The sequence below is a fragment of the Callithrix jacchus genome, chromosome 5, assembly GCF_049354715.1.
Source record: "Callithrix jacchus isolate 240 chromosome 5, calJac240_pri, whole genome shotgun sequence".
In the NCBI taxonomy this organism is placed as follows: Eukaryota; Metazoa; Chordata; class Mammalia; order Primates; family Cebidae; genus Callithrix; species Callithrix jacchus.
The window spans coordinates 121,311,218-121,329,727 of record NC_133506.1 but is presented as its reverse complement, the minus strand read 5'-3'; the positions used below and the strand labels follow the sequence as shown (position 1 = coordinate 121,329,727).

Below are 18,510 nucleotides of genomic sequence, written 5' to 3'. Positions count from 1 at the left end.
TTTGCTGTTTTCCTGAACCACGTTATCTAAAATAGCGTATCCTCTTCTCCATTATAACCCCAGGTTTTGTGGGCTCGGGGGCTTATTTGCTTTTGGAGACCCTCTTCAAGAATTCGAAAGATAAACACAAAATTACTTATAAAAGTGAACTTTTTTTGTTGTTGTTGCTCTGGAAAATAAACCACAGTTCATTACTGAAATCTTGGAGATTGGTTCTCTCTCTTTTGATCTCCATAGACAACTTACCTGAGATATATTCTGATAGCAACCTGGCTTACCCTCCGCACTCAGCCTTTCCAGCACTCATTAGCTTAGTGGTAATCTCCCACACTAGGTATCCATCTCTCTCTCTCCTCTCCCCTCTCCCCTCTCCCCTCTCCCCTCTCCTCTCTCTCTCCCCCCCCACCCCCACTTTCTTTTTTTGAGACGGAGTTTTGCTCTTGCTGCCCAGGCTGGAGTACAATGGCGTGATCTCAGCTCATCGGAACCTCCACCTCCCAGGTTCAAGCAATTCTCCTGCCTCAGCCTCCCAAGTAGCTGGGATTACAGGCATGTGCCACCACGCCTGGCTAATTTTGTATTTTCAGTAGAGAGAGGGTTTCTCTATGTTGGTCAGGCTGGTCTGGAACTCTAAAACTCAGATGATCCGACCGCCTCGGCCTCCAAAGTGCTGGGATTACAGGCGTCATCCACGGCGCCCGCCAGCCCTTGCCTTTTTCTCCTGTCCACAGAGACCCCGCAAACAAGCACATCAGCGGATCTGGGTGGCGCGTCTCCTACAGCAGCCAAGAGACCCCGGTACAGACAGGGCCTCAGTTTTTCCATCTGTGAAATGAGAACGTGGACAGACCTGTCTGTAGCCTCCCACGTGAGGATCCTCGGACTGAGAGGATACCAGGAGGGCTAATACAGCGCAACCCTGTAATTCCCACCTCCGTCCCTGGAATGAAGGAAAGCCGGGTGTTCTGACTTTGTCGATGCCACTCGGGTGACCTGGCTGAAGCTAATCTCTCCTCTTTAGGCCAGATGGGAATCTGTGAAATGGGCTTTGAAGCCCGCCTTGCCCTTCTCCGCCCGGTCCCGGCCGGGGTCCGCTCGGGACCAAGGCTTCACCCATTCCCATAGCCTTTGAGATGAGCCCCACCCTATCACCAGGACGCATCTCACGCCATGAGAAATCTCGCGAGATTCCTGCGTTGAAGCGAAGTCGAAACGTTTGACTTTCCTCAGTTTCCGTAGTTCCGAGTTGCGGTTTCGAGTTAGTGCTTCCGGGTTGCAGCCAGGGCATCCTCCGCGGTGGTGCAAGCGGAACCAAAGCCCGGAGGTTTCAGTGAGTAGGGGGCCGATGTGAGCTTGAGCGTCCCCCTTTAGACTCCCCCCTTCGATTCCATGAGTACCCTGGTGCAGCTTAGCAAGAGGGTCCAGGATTTTTGGATCCCCAGCCCTGTGACAAGGCTTCCAGTCCATTTCCCCCATCCCAGGATTTCAACTCAGTTCAGCGAAGTCACCGCCCCGTCTGAGAAATGAGGATACCAAGGCTTAGAGCACAGCCCAGAGGCAGCGTCTGCCAGGCCCCGTCCCCTCCCCCGGCTCCTCTCGATCAGCATGAAACCCCGTCCCTGCTCCAGGTCCCCTTCTCTAGGGTCCAAGGCCCCTTGCAGACCTCTGCCTCAGCTGCAGGCCCCTCAATCACTGTCGCCTCGTCTCCCTGACTGTCCGCAGGCCTGGGCAGAATGGCCGTATTCCAATCTGGCCTCCTGGTGCTGACGACGCCGCTGGCCTCCCTGGCCCCTCGCCTGGCCCCCATCCTGACCTCGGCGGCCCGGCTGGTGAATGACACACTCTATGTACACCTGCAGCCGGGCATGAGCCTGGAGGGCCCGGCTCAGCCCCAGTCCACCCCCGTGCAGGCCACGTTTGAGGTTCTCGATTTCATCACGCACCTCTATGCCGGCGCCGACGTCCACAGGCACCTGGACGTCAGAATCCTACTGACCAATATCCGGACCAAGAGCACCTTTCTCCCTCCCATGCCCACCTCAGTCCAGAATCTCGCCCACCCGCCAGAAGTCGTGTTGACAGACTTCCAGACCCTGGATGGAAGCCAGTACAACCCGGTCAAGCAGCAGCTAGTGCGTTATGCCACCAGCTGTTACAGCTGTTGTCCGCGACTGGCCTCGGTGCTGCTATACCCCGATTATGGGACAGGAGAAGTGCCCGTGGAGCCCCTGGATGTCCCTTTACCCTCCACGATCAGGCCAGCTTCGCCCGTGGCCAGGTCTCCAAAGCAGCCGGTGCGTGGCTACTACCGTGGCGCTGTGGGTGGCACGTTTGACCGCCTGCACAATGCCCACAAGGTGTTGCTCAGTGTCGCGTGCGTCCTGGCCCAGGAGCAGCTTGTGGTGGGAGTAGCAGACAAAGATCTGTTGAAGAGTGAGTGAGAGGGACCCTGGATTAGGGCAGTGGAGGATCCCCAAATCTCCCCGCCCCCCCACCCTTATGCCAAGATCTCAGAAGGGTAGGACCATCCATTACTTCCCACTCTTCCCAGTTGTCACAGTGCTTGACACTCAGTTGGTGCTAAGGACATTTTCTCAAATGAATGGCTTTCTCAGCATCTGGTCCAATCACCACTCAATCAGAATCCCAAATGTGAATGAAGCAAAGGGACCTGCACTTAGCGAGTTCTCCAGGTGAGGCACCCTAATGAGACACTGGGAATGAACTGAGTGAGCTGCAGGTAGCAGTGCCACAGACAGGAGGAGGGAACTCAAGCATGGCATGGGGCTTGGAATTCATCTGCCTCTGATGCCCACTGGCACTGCTCCTTCTCTGGACACATGCCAGCTCTTGGATTGACTACTGGGCTTGCCTGTTTCTTCTCCTTCATGCGCTCCTCACCATCACCATAGGCCTTCCCAGCTGAACCCTTTCTGCCACCCTCCTCTGGAGATGCTGTACTTAGGGTCACTTTCCCCAAACTGGCCCATACTCTTCCTCCCAAGTAAAAAGATCTCACTGTTCTGGGCTCCTTCCCTAGGCAAGTTGCTCCCTGAGCTGCTCCAACCGTATACAGAACGCGTGGAACATCTGAGTGAGTTCCTGGTGGATGTCAAGCCCTCCTTGACTTTCGATGTCATCCCCCTGCTGGACCCCTATGGGCCCGCTGGCTCTGACCCCTCCCTGGAGTTCCTGGTGGTCAGCGAGGAGACATATCGTGGGGGGATGGCCGTCAACCGATTCCGCCTGGAGAATGTAACCCCTGAGGGAGACTGGCAGAAGGAGTGGATGGGGGGCGGGGAAGGACATTTTGGGGGGTTGTTGGGGCTAGAGGAGAGAAGTGGGGGCTCAGGATGGTGGGAAGAAGCAGGGAGGAACTGGTTCTCAGCTTGCCCGCCAGGTTGGAGGAGGAGCCTGGGTAGGAAGGGGAGGATAAGGGGGCAGGTTGGGTGTCAGGGTCTTTCTCTCACTCCCTCCTTCCCTCTTTTCATCCTTTCCTCTTTACCCCAGGACCTGGAGGAGCTTGCCTTGTACCAGATCCAGCTGCTGAAGGACCTAAGACATACGGAGAATGAAGAGGACAAAGTCAGTTCCTCCAGCTTCCGTCAGCGAATGCTGGGAGACCTGCTTCGGCCTCCATACGTAAGCTCCTCTCTCTCCTTCTCGCCTGCCCTCCATCCCTCCTGCTTGGATGTGCTGGAAATGCTGGAGGGTAGAAGCTTAGGGGCTCAGCCCCAGGCATGAGGCTGAGGGCCCCAGTAACTGTGGGTTCACTTTAACCTACCCCCAGGAGAGGCCAGAGCTCCCCCCGAGTCTCTATGTGATTGGGCTGACTGGCATCAGTGGCTCTGGGAAAAGCTCAATAGCTCAGCGGCTGAAAGGCCTGGGAGCCTTTATCATTGACAGTGACCACCTGGGTCATCGGGCCTATGCCCCAGGTGGCCCTGCCTACCAGCCCGTGGTGGAGGCCTTTGGAACAGGTAATAACTGGGGGAAGCTGGATGTGGCCTGGAGTGAGGAGCTGGCCAGGCCTCTGTGTTCAGCCCTCTCGCTCTTTGTCCAGATATTCTCCATAAAGATGGCATCATCAACAGGAAGGTCCTAGGCAGCCGGGTGTTTGGGAACAAGGTAAATGACAGCTGCCTAAGGGCTCCTAAGCTGAGACTAAACCCAGGGGTCAGAGTCCTGTGGACCTCTGTGGTCTGGCCCAGAATGCTGATTCCACTCACCTATTCCCAACACCACCTTGCTTGGGCTGGCTCCTTCTAGAGAAGGTAACCTCTGCCCACGCTCTCTGTTCCCCTCCCCAGAAGCAGCTGAAGATCCTCACAGACATTATGTGGCCAATTATCGCAAAGCTGGCCCGAGAGGAGATGGATCGGGCTGTGACTGAGGGTGAGTGGGAGGGAGGATGGGAACAGCCAAGGGCACAGTTAAGCTGGTTCTTCCCCCCACCCCGGCAGCTTCCCTACCCCAGGCGGGACCATCTGCTCTCCCTGGGACTGTGTTTTGTGGGCGCTCTGCCTGGGAGAGCATCAGCGCTGTTGGCGGTGACTGGGGTCTCCCCGTAGGGAAGCATGTGTGCGTGATTGATGCTGCTATGCTGCTTGAAGCCGGCTGGCAGAACCTGGTCCATGAGGTGTGGACTGTTGTCATCCCTGAGACTGAGGTATCTCGGCCGCACCCCCCACACCATCCCTACTGCAGACTCTATCATGCTGAGCCGGAATTCTTCCTGACAAATGCCTCATCTGTACCCAGGCTGTAAGACGCATTGTGGAGAGGGATGGCCTGAGTGATGCCGCGGCTCAGAGCCGGCTGCAGAGCCAGATGAGCGGGCAGCAGCTTGTGGAACAGAGCCACGTGGTGCTCAGCACCTTGTGGGAGCCGCATATCACCCAGCGCCAGGTTGGTGCCCAGGGCGAGGCTGGGCTATGGGGAAAAAGTCTCTAATGGGTGCTGCCTGACCCCACCCTCTCTTCCTTCCAACATCCTGGCCTGTCTGAAGGTGGAGAAAGCCTGGGCCCTTCTGCAGAAGCGCCTTCCCAAGACTCATCAGGCCCTCAACTGAAAAGCGGTTCTCAGTGGGGCCAAACTGGCCCCTGGAGCTGACAAGCAACTGGGCATGAGGAGAAATGGGGGCCTTGATGCTCACCCTGGTTCAGGCCCAGAGGTCAAAGCTACGCTATGTGGGACATGGCCAAGCCTGGTGGACACAGGAAGCCTACCCAGCATGCTGGTATCTGGCCAACACTGAGGATGTGATTTGTGGGGGAAGCAGGCCCCTCCCCACTCTTGCCTATGGGTGTCTGTGATACCCACAGCTGACTAGGGTTGGGGCAAGTACTGGAACCTGTCACAGAAATAAAGTGTATGTTCCCAGGTGTTGCCTGTATGGTATCTGCTTCCTGCTCCATTGCCTGTAAGTATCTTTGGGATCCCTAAGCCACAAGTGCAGGGCGCAGGCCTGTGCTGGAAGCCTTAGGAGTGCAGTGGTTAGGATGATGACCTTTGAAGTGAGCCAGAGGCAGCCCTGGCCCTCCCACTGACCAGGTGTGTGCTTTTGAGTAAGTTGTAGACTTCCAGGTACTGCCGTTTTTTTGTTTTTAATCTGAGAGGCCGCATAACCTAGCTAGCTTGCTCATTGCAGGGGTTCATTCCACACGGGTCCTGCCAGACACTGGGCTGAGTGTTGGAAGATGAGCATTCGACACGCCAGGCGGGGCCTCTGCCCTCACAGAGCTTGCAGCCAGTGGGGTCGGACGACGTGGCTGGGAAGGAGGGGGGCTCTCTGCCCGACTCCTGACACATGGGCCAGCACTGCAGGTCCAGGGCGCGGGGAGGTCGCCCGCAGGTAACGTGGGGCCTGAGAGTGCGCAGCTGGATCTGGTGCAATACGCGGTGGTGTGCAGACAAGCCAACTGAGGGGACTCCATCTTACAGAACGCGCCTCGTGTCGCCGCCCGTCCAGTGCTTAACCCAGGAAGGGCAGGCACGTCGAGGAGAGTCCCGAAGGCGGCCGGTTCCAGTCCAAGCGCTGGGCTTTGACTGCTGGAGCCGGGGAGCAAAGTATTTGGACCGCACATGCGCGGTGCTCTTGCCCTGCCCCACCTCTCGATCGCGGATTGGTGAGCGCAGGTCACGTGGGCGCACCTCCCGCTTCCTCGCCGCCGGGGGCCGGCCGGCCGGCTCATTTCCGGTCCGGTGAGTCCAAGATGACGGAGTCGGGCGCCTCTCCGGAGGACCCCTGGGTCAAGGCAAGTCCCGTGGGCGCGCACGCCGGCGAGGGTAGGGTGGGTCGGGCTTGTGCACGTGGGGGGGGCCGGAAGACGAGGGGCTTCCCTCCTGTCCCCAAAGTCCCCTATGCTCTCCCTGCCCCGGGGCTGCAGAGAAGTCAACTCTCACCCCGCGTGTGCCAAGGTGGGGAGACAAACGAGGCGTGTGCGCGCGAGTGGGGAGAACGGGGGGCTGGGATGAAGTCGGGGCGGAAGGGATCATACAGAGGGGCGGCGCTTGCACGGCCTAGCCCATGCCAGTCTCGGGGGAATCATTAAGCACCCCGGACCGTGTGTGTGTGTGCGCGCGCGCGCGCAGGGTGACAGGGGCGCCTTCCCCAGTTGGAGGGCGCGCTTTGCGTGCCTGCAGGGAGAGGGGCACCTCCACCCAGGGGCGGAGGTCTGACGGGCTTCTCCCGTGCTCTGTGCCGCAGGTGGAATATGCCTACAGCGATAACAGCCTGGATCCCGGTGAGTAGCTACCCCATCTTAAGCTCTAGAGGGTAACTCCGGCCCCAGCTTTCTCGATTCTTGTGACATTGTCAGCCACGCCTGAGCACAGTCCACTGTCCCTGAGCAGAGTTCCTGGCTTGAAACAGCTGGAGCTGAAGGACAGGGAGAGAAAATAACCGAGGGTGACATCTAGTTCCCTCTGCTGTGGAACAGGGAAGTGGTGGAACTAGTGGTAGCTGATCACTCACAGCCTCATCACGTCCAGATAGGTGTCTGTGAGGCAGGGGTATCATGTAGGTCTATGGAGCGGTGTAGACACTAGGGACCAGAGCATTGCAGCGTGGTCTGGCAGAAAGTGGGGGGCCCAGTATGGTTGGCTTTGGGTTGAAGGGAAGAGGTCAGCATTTAAGAAAGCACGGAGGCCGAGGCAGGTGGATCACGAAGTCAAGAGATCGAGACCATCCTGGTCAACATGGTGAAACCCCGTCTCTACTAAAAATACAAAAAATTAGCTGAGCATGGTGGCACGTGCCTGTAATCCCAGCTACTCAAGAGGCTGAGGCAGGAGAATTGCCTGGACCCAGGAGGCAGAGGTTGCAGTGAGCCGAGATCGCGCCGTTGCACTCCAGCCTGGGTAACAAGAGCGAAACTCCGTCTCAAAAAAAAGAAAGCCATTGTGTCCCACAGGTGTCTGAGGTTCTGGCAGTGTTGCCCACCCCACCTCTTAGTGATTGGGCCTCTCTTTTTCAGGGCTTTTTGTAGAAAGCACCCGCAAGGGGAGTGTAGTGTCCAGAGCTAATAGCATTGGTTCCACCAGCGCCTCTTCTGTCCCCAACACAGGTAGGCAGCAATATCCCCCTCACCTGGGGGGGCTCAGATATGCCATAATTGCAGTACCTTTCCTAGCCATCCACACGGGGGTGGTGGAGCCAAAGGATCAGACACAGGATCTCACCATCTTTCACCTCATCTAGAACATTCGGTTCTTCTCTCCATTTGCCATCTCTGGCACTAGGTTCTTCCCAGCTGGGGAAAGGTGGGCTAGCTGGTCCCCATTGGGCCCTAAGATGACCTCTCCCTGCCCCCACCTCTGAGCATAGATGACGAGGACAGTGATTACCACCAGGAGGCCTACAAGGAGTCCTACAAAGACCGGCGGCGGCGCGCACACACTCAGGCTGAACAGAAGAGGAGGGACGCCATCAAGGTGACCAGGGGAGGCCTACACCTCAGCTAGTGTAGGAGGGCCCTGCACAGTTCAGCTTCCCTGTGCCCTGACCCCCTCAGACAGCCCCAGGCACCCTTGGGGGCAGCTGATCTAGTCCCGGGCACAGAGACTCCGGTTGAGTTTGTGAGCATAGAACTTGGTGTCATGGAAGAACTTTGTGCCAGTTTGCCTTACTCTCTCAGGGTTAAGGAACCCATTTCCCCTGCTGTCTCCACAGAGAGGCTATGATGACCTTCAGACCATCGTCCCCACTTGCCAGCAGCAGGACTTCTCCATTGGCTCCCAAAAGCTCAGCAAAGCCATCGTTCTGCAAAAGAGTATGGCAAGGGAAAGCCCTGGAGGGGTTGGAGCCAAGACGGGCTGTGAAGAGGCCAGCGCCTCCTACCCACCCATGGCCTGGCCCTGGTGTGCTGGTTGCCATGGGATAGTTGGGGTCTGGCGGAAGGGGAACAAAGTCAGCCTTGTCTTCCTGGTTGAGATTACTTTTGTGTCTACCCTCTTTTCCTGCCCTCACCCTAGCCATTGACTACATTCAGTTTTTGCACAAGGAGAAGAAAAAGCAGGAGGAGGAGGTGTCCACATTACGCAAGGATGTCACGGCCCTAAAGATCATGAAAGTGTAAGAGGGACGCTGAATGGGGGGAACCAGAGCTTCTGAGGCAACCAACTTCATTGCACATCTGCCCTTGTTCAAAAAGGCCACATCGGTTACACAGTACAGATGCTACCCTCAGTTCCTGAGCTAGCCAGTAGAAGGACTGTGTATTCCCACCTGTCCTTAGGCATGGCAGACAGGAAATGCCTGTTGGATTAATGAAGGGAAGGTTGGAGAGAGGGTCACCGTTCGTGGCCTGGAAGCAGTTATCTCCCTGATACTGAACCCCACCCAGTTCATCTCTGGGGATGCCACTCCTGGGAGTACACAGGATAGCCCCATCATTCTTGGGTGGGCAGAGCCACTGCAGCACCCCAGCCCTGGCCTGCATGCTTTCAGGAACTATGAGCAGATTGTGAAGGCACACCAGGACAACCCCCATGAAGGGGAGGACCAGGTCTCTGACCAGGTCAAGTTCAACGTGTTTCAAGGCATCATGGACTCCCTGTTCCAGTCCTTCAATGCCTCCATCTCAGTGACCAGCTTCCAGGAGCTGTCGGCCTGTGTCTTCAGCTGGATTGAGGAGCACTGTAAGCCTCAGGTATGGGGGCAATGGGCCTGCGGTTTTCTCTACTGTCAGGCAAGGTGGCCCAAGCCATCAGTGTTGAGAAAAGCAGCTGCTCCTAGATTTCTTGAGAGTATTTCCACAATGTTCAGAACTCTTGTATTTTCCCTTTTCTTTGCTAACCTACATCTTCATGTGACGGTTTCATTTGGCAAGTGTGATGTGAGCTCAATGTCAAGTCCAGCTCTTGGCTTTAGTCTAGCCCATGTTGTGGCTGCCCTGTACGGAAGCCCCAGGCAACTGCAGAATTGGAAACATGCAAATTCTGGAACCCTACCTCCAGGCCCACTGAAGTCATTGCTCAAGAGCTTTTTATTATTTATTTAAAATGGGGAAATATGCTAATGGTATTGCACCAAGTTTTCTAACTGAAGTCTGGTTGCTTTTTCTGAGACTTTAAACTTGTGTCTGAGATTCTTTCTTGTTCCTTTCCCAACATTTTTTTATTGTAAAACACATTAAATTTATTATGATGTTGAGAGGACTTTACAGTGACCACTTGTATACCCTCTACCTAAATTTTACTGAAAACATTTTACTGTATTTCCATCTTTTTTTTTTTTTTTTTTGAAATGGATTCTTGCTGTTACCCAGGCTGGAATGCAATGGTGCCATCTGGGCTCACTGCAACCTCCACCTCCCAGGTTCAAGCAATTCTGCTGCCTCAGCTTCCCAAGTAGCTAGAATTACAGGTGCCTGCCACCATGCGACTAATTTTTGTATTTTTAGTAGACAGGGTGGCCACCATGCTGGCCAGGCTGGTCTCAACAACTCACGACCTCAGGAGATCCACCCACCTTGGCCTGTCAAGTGTTGGGATTACAGGCATAAGCCACCGTGTCCAGTCTGTATGTCCATCTCTCCATCCTATTTCAGGAGCTCCTCAAAGTAAACTGCAGACATCAGTACTTCTTGGGGGAATTTTGTTTTGTTTTGGTTTTAGACAGTCACTCTGTCACCCAGGCTGGAATGCAGTGGTGTCATCTCAGCTCACTGCAACCTCTGCCTCCCAGTTTCAGGCGATTCTTGTACCTCAGCCTCCTGAGTAGCTGGGACTACAAGTATGCACCACCACACCCAGCTAATTTTGGTATTTTTAGCAGAGATGGGGTTTTACCATTTTGGCCAGGCTGGTCTTAAACCTCAGGTGATCTGCCAGCCTTGGCCTCCTAAAGTGCTGGGATTACAGGCATAAACCACGGCACCTGGTTCCTGGGGGAGGCTTGCTACTGCTTTTTTTTTTTTTTTTTGAGACAATCTCACTCTGTTGCCAGGGCTGGTGTGAGATCTCAGCTCTCTGCGCCTCCTGTGTTCAAGCGATTCTCCTGCCTCAGCCTCCCAGGTAGCTGGAATTGTCACGTGTCACCATGCCCAGCTAACTGTATTTTTAGTAGAGACAGCGTTTCTTCATGTTGGTCAGGCTGGTCTCGAACTCCCGACCTCAGGTGATTCACCTGCCTTGGCCTCCCAAAGTGGTGGGATTACAGGCATGAGCCACTGCGCCCAGCCCCTGGGGGGCTATTTTTAACACACTTTATTCTAAAGTACATGGTTGATCTAGGCAGGCATCTTTGAAACTACTCTGTGCCCTGACATGAGCATTGTCTCTTTCTTCCTCTGCTGCCCTCACCAGACCCTGCGGGAGATTGTGATTGGCGTCCTGCACCAATTGAAAAACCAGCTTTACTGACCGGTTCTTGGAAACCTGCAGAACAGCCAAGAGGCCTGTGAATCTTTACTTGGCCACTGAACTGCTGGGCCCATGAGACTGGACTACAACACCTCAAACTGGTCAGCTGGTTTCTACTTGTGTTTGGTTTTCCCATCCCTGTTTTATCTTCAGCGGAGCTGGGGTGTTTGTTTTGTGAAAGTTTCTGATTAATTTATTATATTGACGATAAAACTCAAACCTACCCAGCCTTCCCCCCATCCCCCGCTCCTGCCCATGGAAGTCCTTGGGCAGGACACCCCAAAGAGCTCCTGCACTCTCAGCCCTTTTTTCAAGCCTCAGATTTCTGCCCATGATCTACATAGATTTGGAAACTCTTTGCCTCTGTTTTGGTCTCTTGGGCAACATTTGGCTCAAGTTTGGGCATTTTGGCAGTAGCTGGATGGGAGAAAAATAAGAAAAAATATCCCACAGCTGTGGGGGTGAAAGGCCACCTTGTGCCTACACTGGGGCTGCCTGGTCACTCCCAGGTGAGGCTAACGGCTTTCTGGCCATCTCAGGGCAGGGCCACCAGGTTCCCTCCCTAGGCTCCACATTCCGTCACCTTATTCCTCTGCTCTGGGTGGTAAGGGAGGCCCTTCTGGTTCCCACAGGCTGTGGTGCTGCATGACAGAGGCAGGTGTAACACATATAAAAATATTTGAAATTTATTTTTCTAAAACCAATGCAGTTTTGCTATAGTTACAATTTTGAAATACTAACTGGGGCTCAAAACCACCACCCAGGCTTTCTGTCAAGCATATCTATGCCCCTCCCATGTCTCAGTGTTGCCTGCATTTCTCCCAGGACTTAGGGTACAGAAGGTATGTGAAAGGCTTCCTGGGGTACACAAGTCCACCAGAGTCCTGAGTGAAGGGAGGCCTTGGGCCCTCCAAATTCTGGTTTATAGCAACGTCACTCTACCCTAGTCCTCCAGGTTCACTTCTGCCTTCCTCAGGTTTGGTATCTGGCAGGTTTGACTACGCAGAGGAAATTAAATATTTTTATATCAAATTAAATTACAATAAATATTGCCAAATGCTTTCTTTCAGCATTGTTCCGTGTGTAAGTGTTAAGCTCAAGGTACTGCATTGTAGACAATGAAATGGGCTGGGTCCACCCCCAGCCATCAGCCCTCATCCTCCACCCACTGCTCTGGTTTATGCCCGTCTCCTGACTGCTCTGCTCAAAGGTGAAAAGCAGCAGGAACAACAACAAAAGCCAACCGAAACAAGGCAGCCAGTCCAGGACATCTCAGACTTCGACATCCTGCAGTCCCCACCATGGGCCCCTCAGGGGTCTGGGAGTGTGACGTTGCAATCTTCATCTGTCTCTATCCCAACTTCCTCCTGTGGGACAGGGAGACAAGTCAATGAGCTGTCACCAGGAGAAGACCCCAGGGAAACAAGGAAGGGAGGGAGTACCACTTACAAAGAACTGCTTCTTGCTCTTGGGGTATCCTTCAAGGATTGCATCAGACAGCTCTGTAGCCTGACGAGAAATAAAACCACGCCTTTTAAGATGGGCAGCATTGGTCAGTGGCTGTCAGACAGACAGTTTATGATATTGTATAGCAGTTGATGTGGTACCTGCCATTTTCAAAAGCACTTCTAGGGCCTGTCTCGGAGCTCCCGCACACTTACCATCCTCTTCCTCTTCCTCCACTCCTTACAGTACTTCTGCCTCTCTCTGTATACCTAGAAGGAGAAAGCAGGTTCCTCTAACTCCTCAGAGCCACAGCAGCCCTCATGCCCACTCTGGACCTGCAGTGGCTCTGCAGCCTTCCAGCTCACCTGCTCTTTCTCTTCTGGAGTCACATGATTAGTAGCTGCTTTAATGTTCTTCAGTCTCTCTCTATAGCCAGCACATTCCTTCTTTAACGCCTGGATTTCTTTCTGCATCTCCGGTGTGGTCAAGGCACTAGATAACTCCTTGAGCTCTGAAACCACACCCCCCTGGGGTCACTTGCTACCCCTGAGGAAGGAGTTTGTCTTTCCCAGTGTGTGCTCCCTGAGGTGGGATACAGGCTTCCACCTTGCTCTGGATCTATCCAGAATAGTCTCACATCATGGAAATGCTCAGGAAACTAAGCCTTACAGGATTATCAGTTTAGTCTTCTCATTTTCTTTCCTCCTCCATCTGTTAGTAGCAGCATGGGTGTGAGGCTGAACACTTAAGTGTAGCCAGTTAAAGAAGCAGGAAGAAAGGGAAATGTGAGGACAGTGTACTGATAAGCATGGCAGGGACAGCAAATGTGTATCCTGTCCATTCATTGGTACACAGAAGCTATTAGTTATCCTACATTTCTCTTTTGTTTTGTTTGTTTTTTTTTTGAGACGGAGTTTCGCTCTTGTTACCCAGGCTGGAGTGCAATGGCGCAATCTTGGCTCACCGCAACCTCCGCCTCCCGGGTTCAGGCAATTCTCCTGCCTCAGCCTCCTGAGTAGCTGGGATTACAGGCACGTGCCACCATGCCCAGCTAATTTTTTGTATTTTTAGTAGAGACGGGGTTTCACCATGTTGACCAGGATGGTCTCGATCTCAACCTCGTGATCCACCCTCTTCGGCCTCCCAAAGTGCTGGGACTAAGGTGTTTTTGAGCGTTAGCCTACATTTCTTTTAACACCTAAGGGAGCCCAGCAAAGGGTCTTAGCTGCAACAAGATGCTGCAGTGACCCATTCATTTAGTAATTCCTGACCTCTAGAATGAACCTGAGTCTATGGGCACTTTTGAGGGGCTACCCAGTCCTACCAGCCTCCATGTAGCGGCAGCTCTGCTGCAGGCTCTGCACCTTAGCAGTGAGGGCCACGATTTTGGCATCTAGGCCTCGAAGGTCTGCATCACTCACCATGTCAAACTGGTCCTGCCAGACAGGAGGGAAAATACAAGCAAACTGTTGTAAGCCACAGAGATGGAAACACACCTGGGAAGGCAGCATTTAGATACACTTGAGAACCAGCCGCACCCTAGGCTCTCCAGAGGGTCTGCGGAAATAGGGGGAGGGTGATTTTGAGAAATCATTTTTAGTTGAGGAGCAATCCCACTTCAAAGGTAGAAAAGAAAGGTTGAAATTGAATGCCTGTCCTTAAGCAACTACCAGGTTGACAGGCTACTGAATAGGACAGAAATCTTCCCATTTAGTGATAAAACCACTACCTGGGCTGAAGGAGTTAAGTAACATTGTTCTCAAGGTGGGAAAATCTAGATCATAGGTTTCCACAATAGGCAGAACCTGGACAGGTGAAGAGGCATGATGGATGGATTTTTCTTTTCTCCTTCCTGAATTTCCTTCCCTCCTTCCTTCCATTTCCCTCTCTCCCTTCCCTCTTTTTCTCTCTTTTCTTTCTCCCACTCTCACCCCGGCCAAAGTGCAGTGCTGCGATCTCTGCTCACTGCAACCTCCACCTTCCAGCTTCAAGTGATTCTCATGCCTCAGCCTCCTGAGCAGCTGGGATTACAGGTGCGCGCCACCAAGCACAGCTAAATTTTGTATTTTTAGTAGAGATGGGGTTTCACCATGTTGCCCAGGCTGGTCTCAAACTCCTGGGCTCAAGCCATCCGTGTACCTCAGCCTCCCAATGTGCTGGGATTACACTCTGTGTGTCAGCCACCGTGCCAGGCCTTAGGATCCGTTTAGATAAGGGATTCCAGTAAGTCTGAGGAGCTCCTCTCATGAGGGGCCACTGCTAGAAAAGAGAACTGCACTGGGGATCAGTATGGGGTTGGGGGGGTTGGGAGGGTATCAGTTGGTGATGGGAAGCAGGTTGAAAAAGTATGCCAGCTAGTGCAGTCTGGACTCTACACCTGGACAAGGTGAACCTACAGAGCAGAGGCCAGCTAACTACAGCCAGCAAGCCAAATCCTGCCAGATGCATTTTTTGTTTAAGAGATTGGGTTTCACCGTGTTGGCCAGGCTCATCTTGAACTCCTGACCTTGTGATCCACCCATCTTGGCCTCCCAAAGTGCTGGGATTACAGGCGTGAGCCACCACGCCCAGCCAGATGCATGTTTTTGAAAACAAAATTTTATTGAAACAGCTCCACCCATTCATTTACATAGTCTACAGCTGCTTCTGCTCTATAGTGGCAGTTGTACAGCCAGCCATGATGAAAGATTATATGGCTCACAAATTCTAAAAATACTGTCTGGCCATCAACAGAGAATGTTTGCCAAACCCTCCTTTAGATAATTTTCTTTAGATAAGTAACACAATGAAGCCTTTTAGGAAAGTTAGCCTTGAAAGTGGTTTAGTTCAGTTTAACAAGTGTTTAAATCTACTGGATGTTAGAAAATGTGGAGGTGTTGCTCAGATAAAAATGAATTGAGAAATGGTGTTTGCCCTAGAGGAACTTCAGTTGAATAAAGGAGACAAGTAAAAATAATTGTAATACAGCATGTCTCAAAAGAGGCAAGGGCCTGAAAAAGAATTCACTCAGAGCATTCAAGGAAGATTTCTGGAGAAGGTGATGCCTAAGTGAAATCCTAAAGGCAAGTTGGAGTTGGTTGGGCAGAGAAGCAGGTACAGGGAAGACAACATCCAAAGGACAGCAGTAAAACACATCAGAATTACCTAGTGTTGATGGATAGAAAAATGATTGGTGAGGCCAGAGGCTGGCTAGAGTACCTTCCCATGCCTTTTACATGTTCTATGCAGCACTGGAGAGCTGTTGAAGAGTTTTACATAGGGAAGGTGCATGACCAGATCTATTTAGACATATTCTGACTGCAGTGTTGAAGCTATGTTTGAAGAGAGATCTGTTAGGAGGATATTGCAATAGATGAAGAGGGTGTGAACTGGAGCAGCCATGACAGATGGAAGAGTGGATTCAAGAATGGAAAAATTAGCCAGGCTCCGTGGTTCACACCTGTCATCTCAGCATTTTGGGAGGATCATCTGAGCCCAGGAGTTCCAAGACCAACCTGTGCAACATAGCAAGACCCACCTCTATAAAAAGTCACACCAGGCTGGGTATGGTGGCTCTCGCCTATAATCCCAGCACTTTGGGAGGCCGAGGCAGGTGGATCACGAGGTCAAGAGATCGAGACCATCCTGGTCAACAAGGTGAAATCCCGTCTCTACTAAAAATACAAAAATTAGCTGGGCATGGTGTCACGTGCCTGTAGTCCCAGCTACTCGGGAGGGTAAGGCAGGAGAATTGCTTGAACCCAGGAGGCAGAGGTTGCGGTGAGCTGAGATCGCGCCATTGCACTCCAGCCTGGGTAACGAGCGAAACTCCGTTTCAAAAAAAAAGTCACACCTGTAATCCTGGCGAGGCCGAGGCAGGTGGATCACGAGGCTGGTCAGGTGTTCAAGACCAGACTGACCAACATGGTGAAACTCCGTCTCTACTAAAAATACAAAAATTAGCTGGGCATAGTGGTGGAGGAACATTATTTGGCAATTTGGCAGAGGGTGTTGCTAATCTAGATAAGGAATAAAGCTTTGGGGTGCGGAAATGGATCTTGGTAGCAACAATATAGGATCATCTCTCATCTATATTCCAGCTACTCTGGTAGCTGAGGCAGGAGAATCACTTGAAACTGGGAGGCGGAGGTTGCAGTGAGCCCAGACTGTGCCACTGTATTCCAGCCTGGCAACACAGCGAGACTCCATCTCAAAAAAACAAAAAACCACACACACTGAAAAATCAGCCGGACTTGATGGATGACTAGACGTGAGTAAAGGAAGTAAACTGCTCCCAAGTTTCTGGTTTGGGTGAAGAGTGATTCCATTAGGAGAGAAGAATGTTAGAAAGAAGCCAGTCTAGGCTGCTGGGAACATGAGGCATTCTACTGTGGCAATTTTGACTGATACTAATTAATGCCTGACAAATTCCAGCTGGAGGTCCGGCTGGCGAATATAAATTTAATGTGTGTGTTTAGAGAAGAGAATGGAGGGAGGAGGAACCTCATTTGGCAATTTGGCAGAGGGTGTTGCTAATCTAGATGATAAGCAATAAGCTTTAGGGCGGAAATGGATGTTGGTAGTAACAATTCAGGATCTTCTGTCATATCGTAAATCTGGAAACGTCGTGAAGTTTGGATCCTAATGAGTACACACCTTGATTTAAGGATATCCGAGGCCCTTTTAGTGGCCTAAGACAGGTGCGTTTTCCACGGTGGTGGGGGTGGGGGCTCTCTCCAAAAGAGCTGACACTAGAAGTAGATTCACTCGTCGGGCTCTTATGGGTGATAATCGGCTCAAGTTCTCCTCACCTGATCCGCAAAATAGATCTTCTGCTTGCCGTACATCTTCTCTTTGATCTTGCCTTGTTGCGCCAGCTGCTCCAGCGTCTTCACCACCACCTGGCAGAGGAGAGGGGCGGGGCAATCAGGAGTCTGGGCCCGAGTCTGGGGAAATTCAGCCAGTGATGGGGAAAGCGCCCAAGGCTCCAGAGGGAACGACCCCAGCCTGATTCCAGGGAGTCGGACGGCGAAGGAATCCCGGAAGAGGGTCCTCACCGCCTTGCCCAGTCCGTGTTCCCGCTGGAGGTTCCCGAACACATCCTGGGCGCTGTAGGGCCGGTTCTGCTCCTGCAGGTACCTCAGGAGGATCCCGACGGCTACGGAGAGGGGCAGGGGAGAGGGCCACTCAACCGACCTCCTCACCCACTGACCTCCCGGGTCTTCCCCACGCCCACGCCGCCGTTACCTCCCGCCGCAGCTTCTGCCCGGCCTTTACTCATCGCCTTTCCCGCCACCCAACTCAGAAAGCCGGACGTTGTAGTTGCTCGGGGCGACGGCTCCTTCCGGCTATGGGGGCGGGCCTCGAGCAGTGATTGGCTGAAGAGGAAGCCTTCAGGAGAACAAGGCGACCTCTGCCGAACACCATAGTTCATTTCAGGGCTGAACTTGCGCATCCAGGCCGGAGCTCACACCATGGGCTTCTGGGAAGGCGCCGGCGTACTACGGCTTAGAAACATCCCCTTTCTGTCCCCGGGAACGAAGGCTGTAGCAGAGAAGGCCTTCAAGTTTCGAGACCCAGTTCCTGCTGCAGCTGAGCACTGGTGACCTTGAGTTAGGTCGAGTGTTGGGATTGGAAGACGCTTCAGGCATCAGCTGCCGCTCTGGGAAAGCGACCATCTCAACGTTATCCCACAGGGACGTGCCCTAATCCCATGGTCCAGTGCCCTTTCGTCGGTTTGTTTTGCCATTTGTAAAACAGGAACAGTAGGTAGTGGTAGGAAAGTGGTTGTGAAAACTTAACAGAAAGCTAATTAAGCGCCTTGGTCGGGCGCGGTGGCATGTCACGCCTGTAATCCCTTCACTTTGAGGGGCCGAAGCGGGCGGATCGCTTGAGCCCGGGAATTCGAGATCAGCCTGGGCAACATGAAACCCCATCTCTGCAAATAAAGTACAAAAAAATTAGGCGTGGTGGCGCGCTCCTGTGGTCCCAGCTACTCGAGGCTGAGGCGGGAGGATCACCAGATATCGAGGCTGCAGTGAGTCACCATGAGGGTGCCACTGCACCCCATCCTGGGTGACAGAACGAGACCCTGTCTCGAACCAAAAAAAAAGTGGGGTTGAGGTGATAGCGCCTAGGAGAGCAACCACCCTTATTTGCCTAATACCAAGCTTCGCACCCAGGGGGCACTCGACGTCTGCTGTAATTCAGACGCCAAGC

General features: G+C 53.1%; 3 protein-coding genes across 5 annotated transcripts; 2 read left to right on the top strand and 1 right to left on the bottom strand.

Annotated features, from left to right (window-relative positions):
• The first annotated feature begins 1,261 nt into the window (after nucleotides 1–1,261).
• On the top strand, nucleotides 1,262–5,382 carry COASY (Coenzyme A synthase). 2 transcript variants are annotated; one of them, XM_008996643.5, is made up of 10 exons: nucleotides 1,262–1,330; nucleotides 1,723–2,433; nucleotides 3,041–3,255; nucleotides 3,511–3,642; nucleotides 3,791–3,980; nucleotides 4,064–4,128; nucleotides 4,311–4,395; nucleotides 4,572–4,669; nucleotides 4,762–4,908; nucleotides 5,009–5,382. In XM_008996643.5, the coding sequence occupies exons 2-10, from the start codon at nucleotides 1,734–1,736 to the stop codon at nucleotides 5,069–5,071; spliced, it is 1,695 nt and encodes a 564-aa protein (XP_008994891.1). In that variant the 5' UTR covers nucleotides 1,262–1,330; nucleotides 1,723–1,733; the 3' UTR covers nucleotides 5,072–5,382. The 2 variants fall into 2 exon arrangements, with proteins under 2 accessions (XP_008994891.1, XP_003732955.2); XM_003732907.6 differs by lacking the exon at nucleotides 1,262–1,330 and adding an exon at nucleotides 1,519–1,597 and having other exon boundaries at nucleotides 1,721–2,433.
• An 810-nt stretch (nucleotides 5,383–6,192) lies between these two features.
• Nucleotides 6,193–11,935, top strand: MLX (MAX dimerization protein MLX). 2 transcript variants are annotated; one of them, XM_054257113.2, is made up of 8 exons: nucleotides 6,193–6,257; nucleotides 6,710–6,746; nucleotides 7,479–7,568; nucleotides 7,829–7,935; nucleotides 8,174–8,273; nucleotides 8,476–8,575; nucleotides 8,951–9,152; nucleotides 10,810–11,935. In XM_054257113.2, the coding sequence occupies exons 1-8, from the start codon at nucleotides 6,216–6,218 to the stop codon at nucleotides 10,864–10,866; spliced, it is 735 nt and encodes a 244-aa protein (XP_054113088.1). In that variant the 5' UTR covers nucleotides 6,193–6,215; the 3' UTR covers nucleotides 10,867–11,935. The 2 variants fall into 2 exon arrangements, with proteins under 2 accessions (XP_054113088.1, XP_054113089.1); XM_054257114.2 differs by lacking the exon at nucleotides 7,479–7,568.
• On the bottom strand, nucleotides 11,552–17,594 carry PSMC3IP (PSMC3 interacting protein). Its single transcript, XM_002747996.7, has 8 exons — nucleotides 17,539–17,594; nucleotides 17,349–17,449; nucleotides 17,103–17,192; nucleotides 13,637–13,748; nucleotides 12,678–12,823; nucleotides 12,528–12,581; nucleotides 12,316–12,375; nucleotides 11,552–12,233 (listed from the first exon to the last, which is right to left on the bottom strand). Exons 1-8 carry the CDS (start codon nucleotides 17,570–17,572, stop codon nucleotides 12,177–12,179), a joined length of 654 nt encoding a protein of 217 aa, XP_002748042.4. The 5' UTR covers nucleotides 17,573–17,594; the 3' UTR covers nucleotides 11,552–12,176.
• Between the last annotated feature and the right edge of the window lie 916 nt (nucleotides 17,595–18,510).

What these genes read in the sequence shown, in the direction of transcription:
- COASY (XM_003732907.6), top strand. Translation starts at nt 1,524, where the DNA reads ATGAGGATACCAAGGCTTAGAGCACAGCCCAGAGGCAGCGTCTGCCAG. An exon ending in ACCGATTCCGCCTGGAGAAT is followed by an intron (nt 3,256 to 3,510) that starts GTAACCCCTGAG and finishes TCTTTACCCCAG; the next exon opens with GACCTGGAGGAGCTTGCCTT. An exon ending in GCCGGGTGTTTGGGAACAAG is followed by an intron (nt 4,129 to 4,310) that starts GTAAATGACAGC and finishes TCCCCTCCCCAG; the next exon opens with AAGCAGCTGAAGATCCTCAC.
- MLX (XM_054257113.2), top strand. Translation starts at nt 6,216, where the DNA reads ATGACGGAGTCGGGCGCCTCTCCGGAGGACCCCTGGGTCAAG. An exon ending in CGGAGGACCCCTGGGTCAAG is followed by an intron (nt 6,258 to 6,709) that starts GCAAGTCCCGTG and finishes TCTGTGCCGCAG; the next exon opens with GTGGAATATGCCTACAGCGA. An exon ending in GCCCTAAAGATCATGAAAGT is followed by an intron (nt 8,576 to 8,950) that starts GTAAGAGGGACG and finishes GCATGCTTTCAG; the next exon opens with GAACTATGAGCAGATTGTGA.
- PSMC3IP (XM_002747996.7), bottom strand. Translation starts at nt 17,572, where the DNA reads ATGAGTAAAGGCCGGGCAGAAGCTGCGGCGGGAG. An exon ending in AGATCTATTTTGCGGATCAG is followed by an intron (nt 13,749 to 17,102) that starts GTGAGGAGAACT and finishes CCTGTCTGGCAG; the next exon opens with GACCAGTTTGACATGGTGAG. An exon ending in CTGCCGCTACATGGAGGCTG is followed by an intron (nt 12,824 to 13,636) that starts GTAGGACTGGGT and finishes GTGTGGTTTCAG; the next exon opens with AGCTCAAGGAGTTATCTAGT.